Here is a 15,903-nt window from a genome sequence, read left to right as displayed (position 1 = left end):
ACCATAATGGTGTTCATCACCATACTGAACTTGGTACCAATTATATATAATTTCTCAGCACTGTTATCCTGAGAAGGAGCTAAAAGTAATTTAGCATACAAAAGTGCATGTTAAAGAAGAGTTAGATTTTAAGCCTTTCTACTCTTTACTGTTGACATACCTTCTGCAAGAATTAAGTGTGTTCAGAACAAGTAGAAGGTTATTAGAAATTAAAACTTAAACAGCACAGCAAATAATACATTCCCCATATATAGTTATGCCTAAGCATACAGAAAACAGAAGCCTTTGAATGCATGTTCTTTTCTCTCAAGCATTTTTATTTTGAATTTCTTTTCAGGAGACATGTGCTGTCTTGCTGGAACAGTGTCTGCAATGCGTAGAGTCTAAATTTTCAAACAACACAATAGATGGAGCTACTGGAAACATGACTGTTGGGTTCACCCCTCTCTATCCACCCTCTTCCTCTGTGCTTTCCAGCTTGGGCCTAGTCATTGATGGAAGGACTCTAGCTTATGCCCTGGAACCCGCACTAGAAGATAAATTTCTTGCACTAGCCAAGCGATGCCGTTCAGTCCTGTGCTGTCGCTCTACCCCACTCCAAAAGAGCATGGTAGTGAAACTAGTCAGAGACAAACTCAAAGCAATGACCTTGGCAATAGGTAATACCTCAGTTTATTCTAGTCTGCCTTGATGTATACCTTGATGTATGCCTTGATGTGTCTTGAAAATTTTGATTTTTTTTTTGACGTGCAACAGGACCCTCCCAGCTGCCTCACAACTGAAACAGCCTTTCAGTTTTGTCTGAAAACATGTTGGACAATTCTAATATATTTATTCTAACATATTTACTCAAAACCAGCATAGAACTCTGGAACAGTATTTGGGATTTCTTCCTACAGAAGTTAGGTAATCAAGACTCCTTTATGCTAAGAGGTTTGGACATGTCTGAACACAGCTGTGAAGAATTGGGTTATCTTATGCTGTGCAAAACAGTGTTTTGCAAAACACCTTTTTGCAAAAAATTTGTGCTCGGTGCTGTTTCATTTGGTCATGCCTAAACTCAAGGTTCTGTGTTTATCATCACAAGTCAGCCTTACTTGGCCTTGTCATTACAGAGAGTGGATTTACAACTGGTGTCATAACAACAGTTACACTTTTCCCCACCTAATCACTCAACTGGCAAAGGGGAGACTTTGGCAGTCCATCTTTCTTGAGTTTGACAGGATCTTCCATGTTTCTATGATTTTTACACAAGTCAACCAGCTCTTCTTTTTCTATCTCAAGTTTAGGTTCATGTTTCATTAGAAGATACTATTTCAGCATATACTGTTAGAAATACAGTTGCTTTCATCTACCTGTATTGGTTAATTATAGCTGGAACACATATGGGTGGGACCTGCCCATGAGAAACCCTAAGTACGTATAATAATTGCCAGATTTGTGTGACATCAACATCACCAAGTATGTGCTGATTATCACAGTCTTCATGCTTAGTATATTATATCTTGCTCAAATATGCCTCCCTCCCTCCCACTGAATTTATATCTTTGGCTGACTGACTGTGGATGTAATAATTTGCATATGTTGTAAAAAACATCTGGCTTGTTAACTTGAATTATCCAGAATGCTTAAAAACGCTAGTGGAGACTGGGCAGCTTGAATGTTCATTCTTTCTGAGCATCTTGAGCCTACAAGTTGAGCTTAAGCTCCTGCTCTGGCTTAAAGCCTACCTGTATGCATCCTCCCTTTTAACCAACATGAGCTAACTTGGGTTGTAGCCTGAAGAAAAGGAGACTCAGGGGTGACCTTATCACTCTCTACAACTTCCTGAAAGAAGGATTACTTCCTTGTAGTCAGGTGGGGGTTGGTCTCTTTCTCCAGGCAGCAACTGACAGAACAAGAGGTCACAGTCTTAAGCTGCACTAAGAGAAATATAGGTTGGACGTTAGGAAAAAGTTTTTTACGGAAAGAGTGATAAAGTTCTGGAATTGTCTGCCTGGGGAGGTAGTGGGGTCACCATCCCTGGATGTGTTTAAAAAAGATTGGATATGGCACTCAGTGACATGGTTTAGTTGAGGTGTTAGGTCATGGGTTGGACTTGATCTTGAAGGTCTCTTCCAACCTTGTGATTCTGTGAATTCTGTGATTCTGTATTACACATTCAGAAAGACATCACCTTTGTCTGGTGAGTGGATACCACTCTTACACGTGCCAACAGCAAGGAAACTGATGACATTGGCTTTAGGCCTTCTTGCACATTTAATTCTTGTCATACGTGATTGGAGGCAGACACTTAATGAGGAAGCAGAAGTATTGTGGATGCTCATTCTCATCTTTCTACTGTTTACTATTGGTGCTGTTCAAGCCTGATACCTGAATTTTAGGTGTTATTAAAAAGAGATGGATTTGTTTTATTGTTTCTTTCCTGTGATAAAAAGGTCTAAAAAGATCAGAATGTCTTGGAAACTTTGCAAGCTTTGAACCTTATATTCTAAAGGTGTATCCTCTCCTACTGCACATCTCCCTTACTATACCCAACCAACACTTAGTAAATGTCTCTCTTACTATACTCAACCAACACTCAGTAGCAAGTGTTTTTCCTTTGGTTTTTTGCTACCAGCTGTTGTTGGTCTGCTAGTGACAACAAAACTGCATTTTGTCATCTTTAGGTGATGGTGCTAATGATGTCAGCATGATCCAAGTGGCAGATGTTGGTGTGGGGATCTCTGGTCAAGAAGGCATGCAGGTAATGTTGCTCATCCAGTGGAAAGCACTCCCATGAGGGCATGAGACAGCCACTTCCTATAGGTCAGATTGTTCAGACTGCCTCTGGATAGTCATTACAAATAAAGGAAAAGCACCAAGTTGTGCTGAGGAGTGCCAGTTTTGTTTTATAAGGGCTCTCACAGCTTGAGTTTGTGAGCTTGAGCTCACACTTGTTCTGAGATCTGCCATGAGTTTAGAAACACTCTGCCTTCTCAGAAAATTGAACTTATCAGCTCTCTAAGCAATATGATTAAATAATTAGCTAAATAATTGTTTAAGGGAGAAAAAAAAACCTCAGCTATGCATTAATTAGGAAATAAAGGTTCATCTTATTCCCCTCTCTCCTGTATTGCTTGGGTATACTTCTTCTATGGAGTGGCTGCATAAGCCAGTACAACCGATGTAGCTATTTGCATGGTGTGGTGGTCACCCTTAGCCCAGCCACACACACATCTCAGTCACTCAGTTTATTCAGACAGGAAAACAGTAAAGAAAGTAGAAATTGTGGCCCTTTGCAGAGCCACTGCTCCTCACACCTTACTGCAAGTCTTGGTTTGGCCGCATTTCCAGTCACAGGGAATAGCAGGATGAGGGTGCTTGCCTTGTAGTCTTCTGAATGTTCCACCTGTGATTGCATTTACCACTGTGTAAGAGGCACTTCTCTCATCCCCAGAAGAGAGGATGTATGTGTATAGGATGTATGTATTATCTCAGCCTCCTCTACTGCTAGTGCAGCTCAGTTGCAGTCTTAAGACCAGACGTGGCAGTAAGACACAGAGAATGAGGAGTATACCTTATTTCCACAACCTGCTTTGTATTTGGGCAGGCTGATTGCAAGAGAAAACAGAGTAGCTGAGTATATGTCAAATAGCTCCACCAGGAAGGTGGGAAGTGTTTCCATCCTGAGGACCTGAGCAGATGAGCATGCTCCTTAACTTAGTTACCAGTGGGTGGTTCTCTGACCCAAATTGCATTTTTTGCAACATTGGCTGGATGTTTTGCTCAAAAGGGAAAGAGGCCTCCCTCACACAGTGCACAAGTTGGCTATAGAGTTTTATTTCATGGAATTTCATGAATGCTGTAATTTATTTGGGTCAACACACAAACTTATAAAACAAAAATTTAAGTGAGCTATGAACTTGGGTATCAACTTTATACATTTTCTGACTCCAGATCAGCAGAAGTGAGGACAGGTCACTGGATAAAAGTCAGTGGATATTTTTGTTATTTATCATACACTTTTCAATGTGTATGCATCTTCAAATCCTTCATAACTTCTGCAGTATCACTCTGCAGGCAGTCCAAGCTCCAGAGAGCTCAGAGAAAGCTGGTTTTGTGGGCTCCCCTCCAAACCTATAAATTCAAAAAAATATGCTGCAAACATTTTTCTTGGGTCTTAACACCTCTTATGAACTTATCAATAAGGTCCATAATCTATGTATTAATTCAGATACTTTTTTTCCTAATGCAGGAATAAGCTGTTCATAGCATTTTTTGACTCCTTTCCCCTTTATGCCACTCTCAGTACTTATAATAACTGGTCCTCAAATCCCCCTGGCTTTTGCAGCGTATCCAGGTCTGAAAGCTGTTTTCTCATTAACTCATTAAACTACCTGGTTTTATTTCTAAATAAAAGTTCAGCAGAGTGGAAAATGTTTATAGATCCCTTCCCTTACTGCAAGTCCTAAGGAGCCACACAGACCTCTTTACTATAAACAAATGTCAGAATTGCACACATGCAGGTACTCAGAAGACGTTGAGCATTTAGATGCCTAAGACAGCAATACTGTCTGATTTATTTTCTTTCCACATTCTGTGGAAGCATGTGGAGCTGGAAGAAAAAAAAATAAATGTGAAAATCAAGTGGGTATTTTGAGCCTAAGTAAACATGCAAATGTAATTGGATAACATATCTTTCTCTCGGTGTTCCTCACCATAATACAAATGGAATAAAAAAAGAAAAGAATTGTGACACTTCTCACAGTCTGCTGAGAAGAACTATGTTAGAAGCACAAATGAAGCTAACGGTTTTGTTTTGACATTGGAATAGGCTGAGATGGGGTGGAGGACAAGGAAGCAGACATAGCATAGCTGTGTTCTCCTCAAACTGCAAGATAGCTGTATGTCTGCAAGACAAATCAGACTTCAGTGCAGGGAGGTTATAGCAAGTGTGTCTCAGTACCTGAGAAATCCTAGGATGTGTCAACATATTAAAAAGTGTCTCAGTCCTTATATATATATATATCTACTGCTTAAATTGCAATGTATTCTTACACCTTCTCTTGCATACTGTTTTAAAGTTTATTTTAATAGCTTCTACAAGCACCTACTTGGGAAAACTGAGACCTTTTGATGTTCTACCAGGAAAGAGAATTAGGAAAACTTAAAAGGAAATATGTCTCTCATTTAAAAATACAGCCAAAATATACCAAGCAGAGTGTAAGGAAGATACTGCTCCTTTGGAGGTTTTCACCTTTCCCCTTGTTTTCACTGATCTGAATGGTGAGAAGAAAGGTGATACCAAAATAGAAAATGAAATGTAAAATAATACTAAATTAAATCTCAGTGTGATCCTAGGGATAAGGAAAATCATGAAACAGCTATGATAACACAAGTAGGTCTCATCTAGATCTACAGTACCCTGAAATTTAGTCAGAATTAGAGAGAAACCGTGATTCATTTTGTCAGTGTCATCTGACAGTCTGCACAGTCCCAGAGGAATCTCATCTAGTGTGATTTTTTCTTCTAGACAGTTACTGAAAATGTGTGATTTTAAAAATCCCTCAAAATACTGATATCTCAGGACAGCCAAGTAAACTGTATAAACCAGGCCTGCAAATTAAATTAAAACTAATATTTTTATTGTTTAGTCTTTTAAAGTCAAATCATTTTGATGCAAGCACTTAATTATGCTGTTCTTATCTTATTCTCTGGAAATTCATTTTGCCCTGCAAGTACGCTGTAGTTTTTACAGAGAAAGATACAGCCACCATGGTCTTCACACATGAACTCTGGGCCCTTATGCTCGTGCAACTGCAATTGTCAGCCATTCTCCCACCTCTTGTTTTTTGTTGTAGCTTGTCACCGTCTGCAATGTAAGCTGCAATCTCCTCTGGGTGAGGACCGGGTTGCCTTGCGTGTCCTTCCGAGCTGCCGCGTTTGCTCATGGGTGTTTCAAATCCATGCAGCAATAGCTGCACTTCATCAGCACTGCCATGGATTTCATTCTTCATGAGTACAACTTCCACTGTCTGTAGGAGTCGAGGAGATGACTAGATTCATTGTTAGTGTTGAAGGTGGTGCTTTACAATAATGATTCCAACCTTTGTTTCATTAAAGGCGGTGATGGCAAGCGACTTTGCAATCCCGAGGTTCAGGCATTTGGAGAAGCTTTTGCTTGTTCATGGCCACTGGTGTTATTCCCGACTCGCCAACATGGTGCTGTATTTCTTCTACAAAAATGCAGTAAGTGTTTGACTTGGCAGCTTTATGGCACCACATGTTTCCAAGGTTTATTTTGTGCTAAGTGAGCATTAGGTCAGCCTTCAAATGGTTTATAAATAAGCTGTAAAGAAATTTGCAGAGCTGAAAGACAGCTGGCTGCCATTTGCAGAAATACGGGACTCACTCCATAACAGCTACAGTGTGCTGCTGAATGTGCAAATTAGGTAACACAAATAACAAGCACTGCTGAAGAAAAGTTTCTTTACAGAGCAGTTTTGCAGAATTTAGCTGGCTGGATACAGGAGTCTTCAATGCCAAAGTCATCCAGCATTGGTCTCAAGTAGCAGTTGAGTGTGTTTTCTCTTCCTGACTATATCTCATCATTGTTTATGACTCACTGTACGTATTTCCTAGTGACTTGAGATAATTTGAGTCCTCTCTGTGTCTCAGAGAGACTGGGAAGGTTTTTTTCCTTGATTTATCTTATTTCCAACTAATCAGAAGAGTTCATTAGAAAGGAAGCACACGGTGGTAAAGAACAGACAATGGGTCTGTGTTTCTTCCCTGGTGTAGGAAACAGGACTCAATCCAGTACTGGGCATCGAGCCAGAAGCAGCTCAACTCCTTGGCCTCAACAAAGGCCCTTTGCATTGATCTTGGAGTACAAAGATGATTGATTGAAAACAGCCTAACGAGGAAACCAAGAATACCACCAGCTGGGTGGGAGTCACTGGCAGGCACATATATTTGCTCACTGGCAAACAGCTACAAATCACTTTGGGAGCAAGGCATATGAAGAAGTAAGAAAAAGAGGAGAGATAAAGCTCTCATATCTCTGTTTGCTTCAGAGGGCAGTATGCAGGAGACTGGATTTTGTCCTCAGTATCAGAAGAAAAGTGGCTTTCAGTTTTGTAAAGTTGCTTTCCAATTTTAATCTAATCCTCAATTTTTAACAGAAGAAAACCATCATTTGCTCAAAATTTTGAACATCACCAGAATACCTAAGGGTGCTAAAGGATTAATGAAGTGTCTTTTTGTTAAAACAAGCATGTTAAAATACATTCTGGGGTCAGAGCAGGGACTGCATGCAAGTGCCCTTTCAGACACAGAAGAATGAAGGGATTTTGTAATCTGAGCTGCTGCTTGAGTCAGAAATAGCAAGCGGATTTAAGTAATGCTGCACTGAGTGGAGAGCCACCTGTTGAAGTACAGCAGTGAAACGTGGTGCTGTTCAGATACATCAGTTTTAAGGCTTGATCCTGAATGATGCTGAACATCTGTACTCCCACCCCCAGTGCTGGATGCTTCCAAGATAGCCATTGACAGTATCAAATCTGAACTTCCAAGAGGTGTATGCATGGCCATCTTATATTAAAAATTAAAAAAATAAATAAACCCAGAAGTAATGCACATAAGACACTCCAGCAATCAGCAGCCAGAGATGCTGCTTATACATCAATGCTTTTGTTTGGCTTGGGTAAAATCTTCCATTTTCTGTGGTACAACTGCCCTTGATTACAAGTATTATTTCTCATGTCATTTTTAATAAGACATTTTCAGAAGCTACTGCCTCAAGGCTAGAAACGAGATCTCTTTGTGTTGGCTGTGTTTTGGCAGCCTTCAAAGCCTCCTGAGAAATACTTGTTGCTTCTAACTCTAAACTGTAGTTGGATATCCAGAATATAGACATGAATATGTCTGACACAGTGCCTGCCCTTAAGGAAAGATTGTTAAAAATGGAAAGATAGGAGCACCTGAACCTTCTGCAAGGAGACTGTTCTGGATGATTCTCCACTCAAAGTCAAGATAGCTACACTGCAGATCTTCTGCAAGTTTTCTGTTTGCTCAAGTGGTTTCTTTTCCGCATTTGTTCATACTATGAAATTTTCCATTCTCCACTAGAACCTAGCTAATTTAAAATTTAAACTTCACATTGCTGCAGAAGCCATTTCAAAACTTAGATGACTTATCCAAGAAGATGTTTAGCTTCACGGAGATGATAAAAATACAAGTAAAATATAAAGTAAAACATAGCATGACTGGCAATATCTGAGCTTGATGAAAAGGGATTTTATGTAAACAAATTTTTACCTGCACAAATATGCACATCTTCTTCCTGTTTATACATTGTCTCTGCAAGGCAGCACTGAAAATTTTTTAACATATACTTCATTCACTGAGAAATTCTCTCTGGGACCACATTCATAAAACAGTCTCATCTGGCAGGGGAGGAAGGGAAACCTTTTTTACTTAAGATATTTATGTAAATTTGTTTTGTCTTCTTCAGAGAGGTAATACACAGAGGCAAGAGAGAATATTTGAAATAAAATAAAAAACTTGTTTAATACAAAATAAAATTTCAGGAGAAAAAAAAAATCTGATTTAAGTCTCATTTATTTGAATAGCTTTCTTCTACAGCACTATTAAGACCCATAGTAGAGCTGGTAGGAAGATTTTCAGCTGACTGTATTTTCATCAAGCCACCTATTTTTGCCAGAGCCATATTGCTTCCAAGACAGGTAGCAAGGCTCTAGAGAGAAAATTTACTATGTCCAGGATTAGTTTCATTTTGTTTTAAGAGTGAGAAAAAAGTACATAATTTAGATATTTATTGTAATTTCTTTCTTTTTGAAGACCACCATCTTCATCCAGAACAGAGTGACTTGCAGGTAGACTGTTCGTGATTCATCCCTCAGGGTAGCTAAATGATTGGCAAAGTTACGAAGGTATTTTCCCAAGCCCTTAAAACTGCCCTTGAAATATCCCTTTTAAAATACGTATCCTGGCAGATAGAATCTTCATTATGATCAAGTACAAAATTTAGATATTTATTGTAATTTCTTTCTTTTTGAGAAATTACTCAAGAATTTTTTTTTTTGTTTTGATGTGGAGGAGAAATAATTTTTAAAATGTGTTCAATTTTGGAATGAAACTGCCATGTCCCAGACAGCTGTACTGAAGAGGTTAATCTTTGGTAACTCAGTCTTGTTTGGGCCATAGGAAGATATTTTTCTTGAAATACATTTACAGAAACATTTCTAGAGGTTGTGCTTAGAAAAACACTACCATTTAACGTTTCCTAGGGTAATTTATAGATTGGACTCACTCATAGTGAGGTGTATTTGCTGCCATATACAAGCCACTTCAATGTAGTATGTAAACTTTCTCTGACCATTTATCTACTTCATGTATATATGTGTGTGTGTATATTATATACATACATACGTGTATGTAAATTTGTGTAGTGCAGGATTTTCCTCTTACTCTGTGGCAATTCCCCTTTACAACACAGGTTTTCTCTCCTTAAAGCAGCTTTCACTGAGTAAGAACACCATAGCCTTTTTTTCTCCTATGTTTAATTTTCAACCACATTTGGGCACACAGATAGAACAGATCTGTATTTTCCTCTGTATATCTAAAATTCATAAAGGGTTAACATTCTCCATCTGACTGAAAGCTTTTTGAGAACAGAATACAAAAAGAAGAGGAGGTGAAAGGAGAGGTCATGTCATTTCCCATCTTCATTTTTAAAAGGAGGAAAACCCTCAAGAGTTTCCAATGGTTTTCTGGTTTTAATCACTTTACAAAGAATAAAAATTTTAGTTTCAGGAGAACCAAGCCTGGGAATTTATTTTCTTCTCTAGGAAGCTGGCTATCTTTTTCTAGACCTCAAATCCTTCATCAGCATCTGAAATCAGTACCTTTATTGAGCCCTCTGGATTCTCCATGCTGAAGAGATTGTAGAAAAAATTAGTTGTGTGGTTTGTTTCTTTTTGGGTGATTCCAACACAAGTAGATGAAGAACTCCTCTGCATCTGTGTATGCAGATGATTTCTTCCTCGAATTGAAGAAGAAGGGAGATTGAGCAATCTTTACAACACTTGTAATTTGCTGAATTTCAAAGCGTAAAGATTGAATAGTTAAGACAACTTTTCTAGACCTTACAGTTTCACCTTCCTTACTGCTGCTGGTCTCATGTTGGTCTTGCAAAAAAGCTCTGCATTTATCTGTTGTAGACCACAAAAGTCTCCCAAAACATCTCCAGCCAGCAGATATTATTGTGGCAATTCTTGTTCTTACAGTAGGGGTGTAAATGCTGTGACATCAGTACTCATTTACCTAGAGATCAGTGGTGGCTGGGAGAGCTTTTTACAGTTAGTCAAATTGCACCTCAGTGTTTCACTTGAACTGAAAGTTAATTTTGTATGATGTGGTCCATGCATCAGGAAGTGAGTTAAAGAGCAGGTATCCTCACAAGGATTGCTCATGTCTTCAGCATTCATAGATAAGTCCTTGCAGAGCTGGAATCAGAATGATTTCAGAACACAGTGGGATGATGATCCTCCTTATCTTGTTATATTTACAGCATTGCTTGTTCTGTTTCAGATGTTTGTGGCCCTTCTCTTCTGGTACCAGTTCTACTGTGGGTTCTCTGGCTCATCAATGATTGATCAGTGGTATCTGATCTTCTTTAATTTATTCTTCTCTTCTCTTCCACAACTGATTACTGGTGTGCTGGACAAGGATGTGCCAGCTGAAGTGTTAATTGCTGTACCTCAGCTTTATAAAAGCGGACAGAATATGGAGGTAAAAATTTCTTGATTGCTGCAATTTCTTTCCTGAACATCTTTCGTTTCAACTGAAAACCAGCCCCGCTCCCAAAGGGTAGAGAATGGTAAATACAGTCTGAGAAGTCAGTGTTATCACTCTGTGATAATTCTTATCTGAGTCAAAATGCCAAAAATACACCTAAACAAAAGGCACACTAACAAAAAAAGCCCCAACCCACCATATTTTTAATATGTGTCAGGAGAGAAGGATGGATGATTTAATTCACCCTAAACTGAACACCTCCTTCATGGCCCAGGCTCACAAATAACCAAAAAATAAAACAGATTTCACCTTATAGCTAGTGCAGGCTTTTACAGAATAACCTCACAGTACTTACTCAGTTCCCAGCCCTTTACAAAAAGAAGAGAAAGATGGCCTTGGTAGTAAGCACAATAAACTTAGTCTCTGAGGGAGATAGTCACAGATGACAGATTCAGCTGAAATATCAGATGAAAACACCTTGTCCCCATCTGCTTGAATTGCACAATGAAAACAGAAGGAATTGCAGGAGGAATTTGAGCCAAACCATTCCTGGCAATTACAGGTACAGTGTACTAGGGTAAAATCTTGCTGTTTGGCAAAACTATCTATATGGGGACGTTGTTTTGAAGGCAAAAGCCTTCCTAAAAGTGTCTTACAAAGCTGTCCTCTGAGAGGACACAGTAAGTGGTTTTTGCCTCCAAGTGTACACCTGTATTTGATACCCCACACATGTAGTGGCATTGCTAGATACACTCCTAGAAAGATGAAAGGAGAATTTGAGTGTAACTTATTTTAGTCCATTAGTCCAAACTCAGTCCTTTTCATCTGTTTTCTGTTTTCTACATTTCTTCTGTTTCAGTGCATCACACTTGAAAGGTCTGTTCTATTAATACCTTCCTCTCTTGCACATTTTTAGGATGATAGAAATCTTGTAATGCCTTAAGGCTTGTTGAGAGGTTATGTCTGCCTGTCTTCGGCTGGCAAACTGAGAAGTCTCCCAGGTTCACATATCAGTTATTCCTCTGATCTGATTTTCCTAATTTTTTTTTTTTTTTAACAACACAGGAGTACCAACCACACATGTTTTGGATGAACATGATTGATGCTATGTATCAAAGCCTGGTTTGCTTCTTCATCCCCTATTTTGTAAGTGTTTGGTTTAAGCCATTCTATTTCAAGCGTTTGGAGGAGAACTGGCAACACAGCTTGGGCTAAATTCTGTCTTCTTTCTTACAGACTTACTATGATTCAGAGGTGGATATCTTCTCCTGGGGAACTCCCATCACCACCATAGCTCTTTTCACCATCATCCTGCACTTGGCTATTGAAACCAAAACTTGGGTAAGGTACCCACAGCCTATATAGATGTATGCCAGCCACTGGCATAGACAAAATTCTTCTCTTAGTGCCACCTTTCAAAAACATAAGATGGTTGCTTCTTTCCCTCAGCACATTCTGTTTTTAGCAGGCATTTTAAAAAAGCATGGAAAGGGTTTTAAAATATGATCTGCAAACAGCTTTGTAGTGTTGTATTTATAATAAGGGTTTTTAAATATACAAGGCTCTAAACTCTTTGCTGTGCATGGATTTGACTCCAGAAATTAAGAAGTTTTAATTGGATTAAGTCACAGCAAACTTCTCAGAATATAAAGAATCATTATACTTACGTTGTTATTTTTTTGGTTTTTGTTCCAGACTTTTCTCCACTGGTCATCTTGCATCTTCAGTATCGTTTTATTTTTCTTTGTGGCTCTGGTTTACAATGCTTCTTGCCCAGTCTGCCATCCTCCATCCAATCCCTACTGGACCATGGAAAGGCTGATGGGAGACCCTATGTTCTATTTCACTTGCATTATATCACCAGTTGTTGCATTGCTGCCCAGGTATTGTATCTTCTCTCACGTCTTTTTTTGTATGTAAAGGCACTTCATGCATATGATTGGGAGAGCAAGAACATTTTCCACTCCCCATCATTTGTTTTGCCTAACAGCCAAATGAGTTTCTTTCAGCAGCTGATTATTTGAAGTCAGGTTGTCTAACCTATTCTGTGCTCCTGACCACAGGAACCGACCACAGCTCCTGGCCAAGGACCACAGGACTGGGATAATTGTAGACTGTTGGTCAAACCTCCTGGCCATGCAGAGGGTTGCTACCCTGTGAGGTTTTCTGTGATGCTTCCAGATTCAGTCCATCCTCACATAAAATGCACAGTACCCAAATTCTGATAGTATGTTGTGAACATACTTGCTTATTTGTAGATGTAGGAAGCTTGCTCTGCAGACTTATCCCCATTGCCTTTCCTCATCAGGAAAGATTAAAGACTATGTGTAATCACAAGGTGGATCACTGGCTGAAGACACATGTATTACACTGCCTAATTAGGTCATTAATCAAAATATTAGCACAGCATCCAGAGCTGTCCATGTGTAAGCTTTCTTGTGTGGAGCATAGGAGCAGCACATAGAACTGTCTTATTTTTCTGTGTTGTACTTTTGTCTTGGATGTTTTCCCTTAATAACGTATTGGGTATTTCCTTCTTTCATTTCTTCTCACGTGCCCATTCTCATCTTGCAGATTCCTGTACAGAACCCTTCAGGGAACACTATTCCCAACCCAGCTTCAGCTTGGACGCCAGCTGAGTAAACTGTCCCCAGAGACTCGCACCCAGCTTCTCACCAAGTTGAATGTAAAGGAGACAATGTGTCAGACACGACTCTTTGCAGACAGCTTCTCCCCGAGCCTCGCCTCAAATGCTAGTGATTGTTACAAGGCAGATAACCAAAGCGCTCCTTTGCCAGCCTCTCCTCAAACAAGGGAGTCACTTCTCCGAGAGGACACAAAGGCAGACCATAAAAGAGATCAGACTGTGGCTGCCTCTCCCCAGGGTGCTGTGTTGTATGAGGAAAACAAGCTCCCCTCATCAGCAAGTGGTCTGGAAGGGTCCGTGGGGTTTCATGAAGTTCAATGTGGCACTTCAGAGGTGGAGTCGTTGCCTGTGGGAACAACATTCCCATGGAGCTCAGGAGTTGACCAAGCAGACTTCAGTTTGTTGAAGTGGATTACATCAACTCCACTGTTCAGTCACGTTGGGACTGTTTTACAGGTGTCATCAAGCAGTTTACAAAATGAAACACAGGACAGTATGTGTGTGCTTGGCTCTTCTTTGCATGTGGACTTCAAAGGCTTAAAAGAAGAGAGCTCAAATAACTTGCAGGACAAAATGAAAGGAAACCCAACTGATCATTGTAAAAATGACAATTCTGAGACCACCTTTTTATGATGTGGGCCATAAATATATTTATATATTTTCTATTTGCACACATTTATAGTGAGATTACTATATGTTTCCAGAGGTGAAACAGAAAATCAAAGGTACAGAATGATTATTTAAGAATGTTTAAATACAGTTTATTAAGAGCTTTAAATATAAAAAGAAACACTTGAAAGTTCCATTTATATTGTTTTATTTTTTCATCTCATTTTGTAAGGAAATGCCTTTTCTTTATTTTTCAGATGCTTCTCTTTTATTCTGACACATACTGTAAAAGCAAAGGATCTACCTACCATATTCAAAAGGATTAGATTCAGCAACAATTATTGATATCATTATAGGCCATTCAGTAATCAAAGAGGAAAAAACACAATAATAAAGAGTCACTATATTCCATCCATCATCTGCCTGCCAGTGTATTTTGTCACTGAGGCAAAGCTATGGAATTATTATACACCTCTCTGTAAATGTTAACAATATCTTACCACCGCATTAATAATACTGATATTTTATAAATGACACCATGTTCTGATATTGCAGCCATAGCATTTAATGTGTCATGATAAAACAATAAATAAATGACCATCCATATTGCAAAGTAACTTCCCAGTCTGGCATTAATTGTACTTCAGCCCTTCCCTTGGAGTAGCTGGTGTTTGGCTGGGCATGGCCTTACATCATGCTGTACAAAAAGCTTGCTGTTCGTTTGTAAGGAAGGATTTGGTGGCAAAGACCTGGTGCCTCGTGTCTGCTGTAGAGTTTGAGCTGGGAAGCCTGTGATCTTGGGTGCTGGAGCACTACCACAGCCACTGCTACTGAAGAGGTCTGTTCTGCTTGCTGGTGGGGTGAAGGACTGGCGGAGTGGGATTTTGTGAGACACCTTTGCTGTTGTTTCAGTCAGCTTAATTCGAGTCCTTGGGGATGGTGAAGCTGAGTGACCAGCTGTGAGGGTACATGCTGAGCAGAGCTATTTGAGCCTGGTGTAAAGCAGGCTATTTCCAGTCCCAAAAGCAAGAAGCTGCGCTGCTTTCTGAGGTTGTCTCTGAGCTGACCTCACGTGGTTGTAAGCCCCAGACTGCCAGTGGTACGTGGGTGTGCAGCTGCCCTGTGCCAGCCTGAGGGATCCCAGGGGCTTTAACCTGGAATGTTGCTTGGTTCTTTCACACCTGGTCACCATGACCACATGTGAACTATCTGCTGCACTTCTTTTCCTCATTGCAGGCTTTCATGGCCTTTTTATTGCTTGCCATCAGTTTTTCTAAGGCCACAACTTGTTCGTGCCATGCCCTGTGCCTGGCAACCTGCCTGCCATGTGGATTGCCTCAGCGTGGTAAGACTCAGTACCCACCATCTGTCACTTGCTAATTCACTCAGGATCTTTTTTTTTTTAATCTGTTGATCGTATTCTCTTTATAGTTACCTAAAAAGGCATTTAAAAAACTTAAAAATCTTGTTTCAGGTGGGATCTCTTTCAAAAAGGGTCTATAGTATTATGGAATAGTTTAGATGGCTCTGGAGGCCATCTGATCCAGACCCCTGGTCAAAACAGCTTCAGACTGGGATGAGGTTTCCAGGTCTTTAACTAGTCCAGTTTTGAATGTCCCAGCACTGGAGATTCCGCAATCCCTCTGAGCAGCCTGATGCAGTATTAACCGTGTTAGTTCAGGAGGCCAAGTAACACCATAATTCTTTCTAAGCATCTTTCCATTCCCATTTTTAGTCTGCAGTATTTTCCACAAAAGAAGGAAGACCTGATCTACCCAGTTGTTGGAGATGTAGAATATATACCAAAATTATATAAACATGTTTCCATTTATAAACTACTTTTC

At 39.7% G+C, this 15,903-nt stretch overlaps 1 protein-coding gene across 1 annotated transcript in view; it reads left to right on the top strand.

The window, feature by feature from the left end:
- ATP10A (ATPase phospholipid transporting 10A (putative)) overlaps positions 1–14,672 on the top strand; it is a 110,124-nt gene extending 95,452 nt beyond the window's left edge. Inside the window, exons 14-21 of the mRNA XM_041468592.1 lie at positions 338–659; positions 2,670–2,746; positions 6,106–6,231; positions 10,597–10,797; positions 11,869–11,949; positions 12,040–12,144; positions 12,499–12,686; positions 13,378–14,672. Of these exons, the coding sequence (XP_041324526.1) occupies positions 338–659; positions 2,670–2,746; positions 6,106–6,231; positions 10,597–10,797; positions 11,869–11,949; positions 12,040–12,144; positions 12,499–12,686; positions 13,378–14,083 (1,806 nt within the window). The 3' untranslated portion in view covers positions 14,084–14,672. The remainder of the gene's footprint in view (positions 1–337; positions 660–2,669; positions 2,747–6,105; positions 6,232–10,596; positions 10,798–11,868; positions 11,950–12,039; positions 12,145–12,498; positions 12,687–13,377) is intronic.
- Positions 14,673–15,903: the final 1,231 nt, after the last annotated feature.

This window comes from Pyrgilauda ruficollis, unplaced genomic scaffold (assembly GCF_017590135.1).
Source record: "Pyrgilauda ruficollis isolate IOZ18807 unplaced genomic scaffold, ASM1759013v1 scaffold22, whole genome shotgun sequence".
In the NCBI taxonomy this organism is placed as follows: Eukaryota; Metazoa; Chordata; class Aves; order Passeriformes; family Passeridae; genus Pyrgilauda; species Pyrgilauda ruficollis.
The sequence above is the reverse complement of the archived record's forward strand: the minus strand, read 5'-3'. Positions and strand labels throughout refer to the sequence as shown.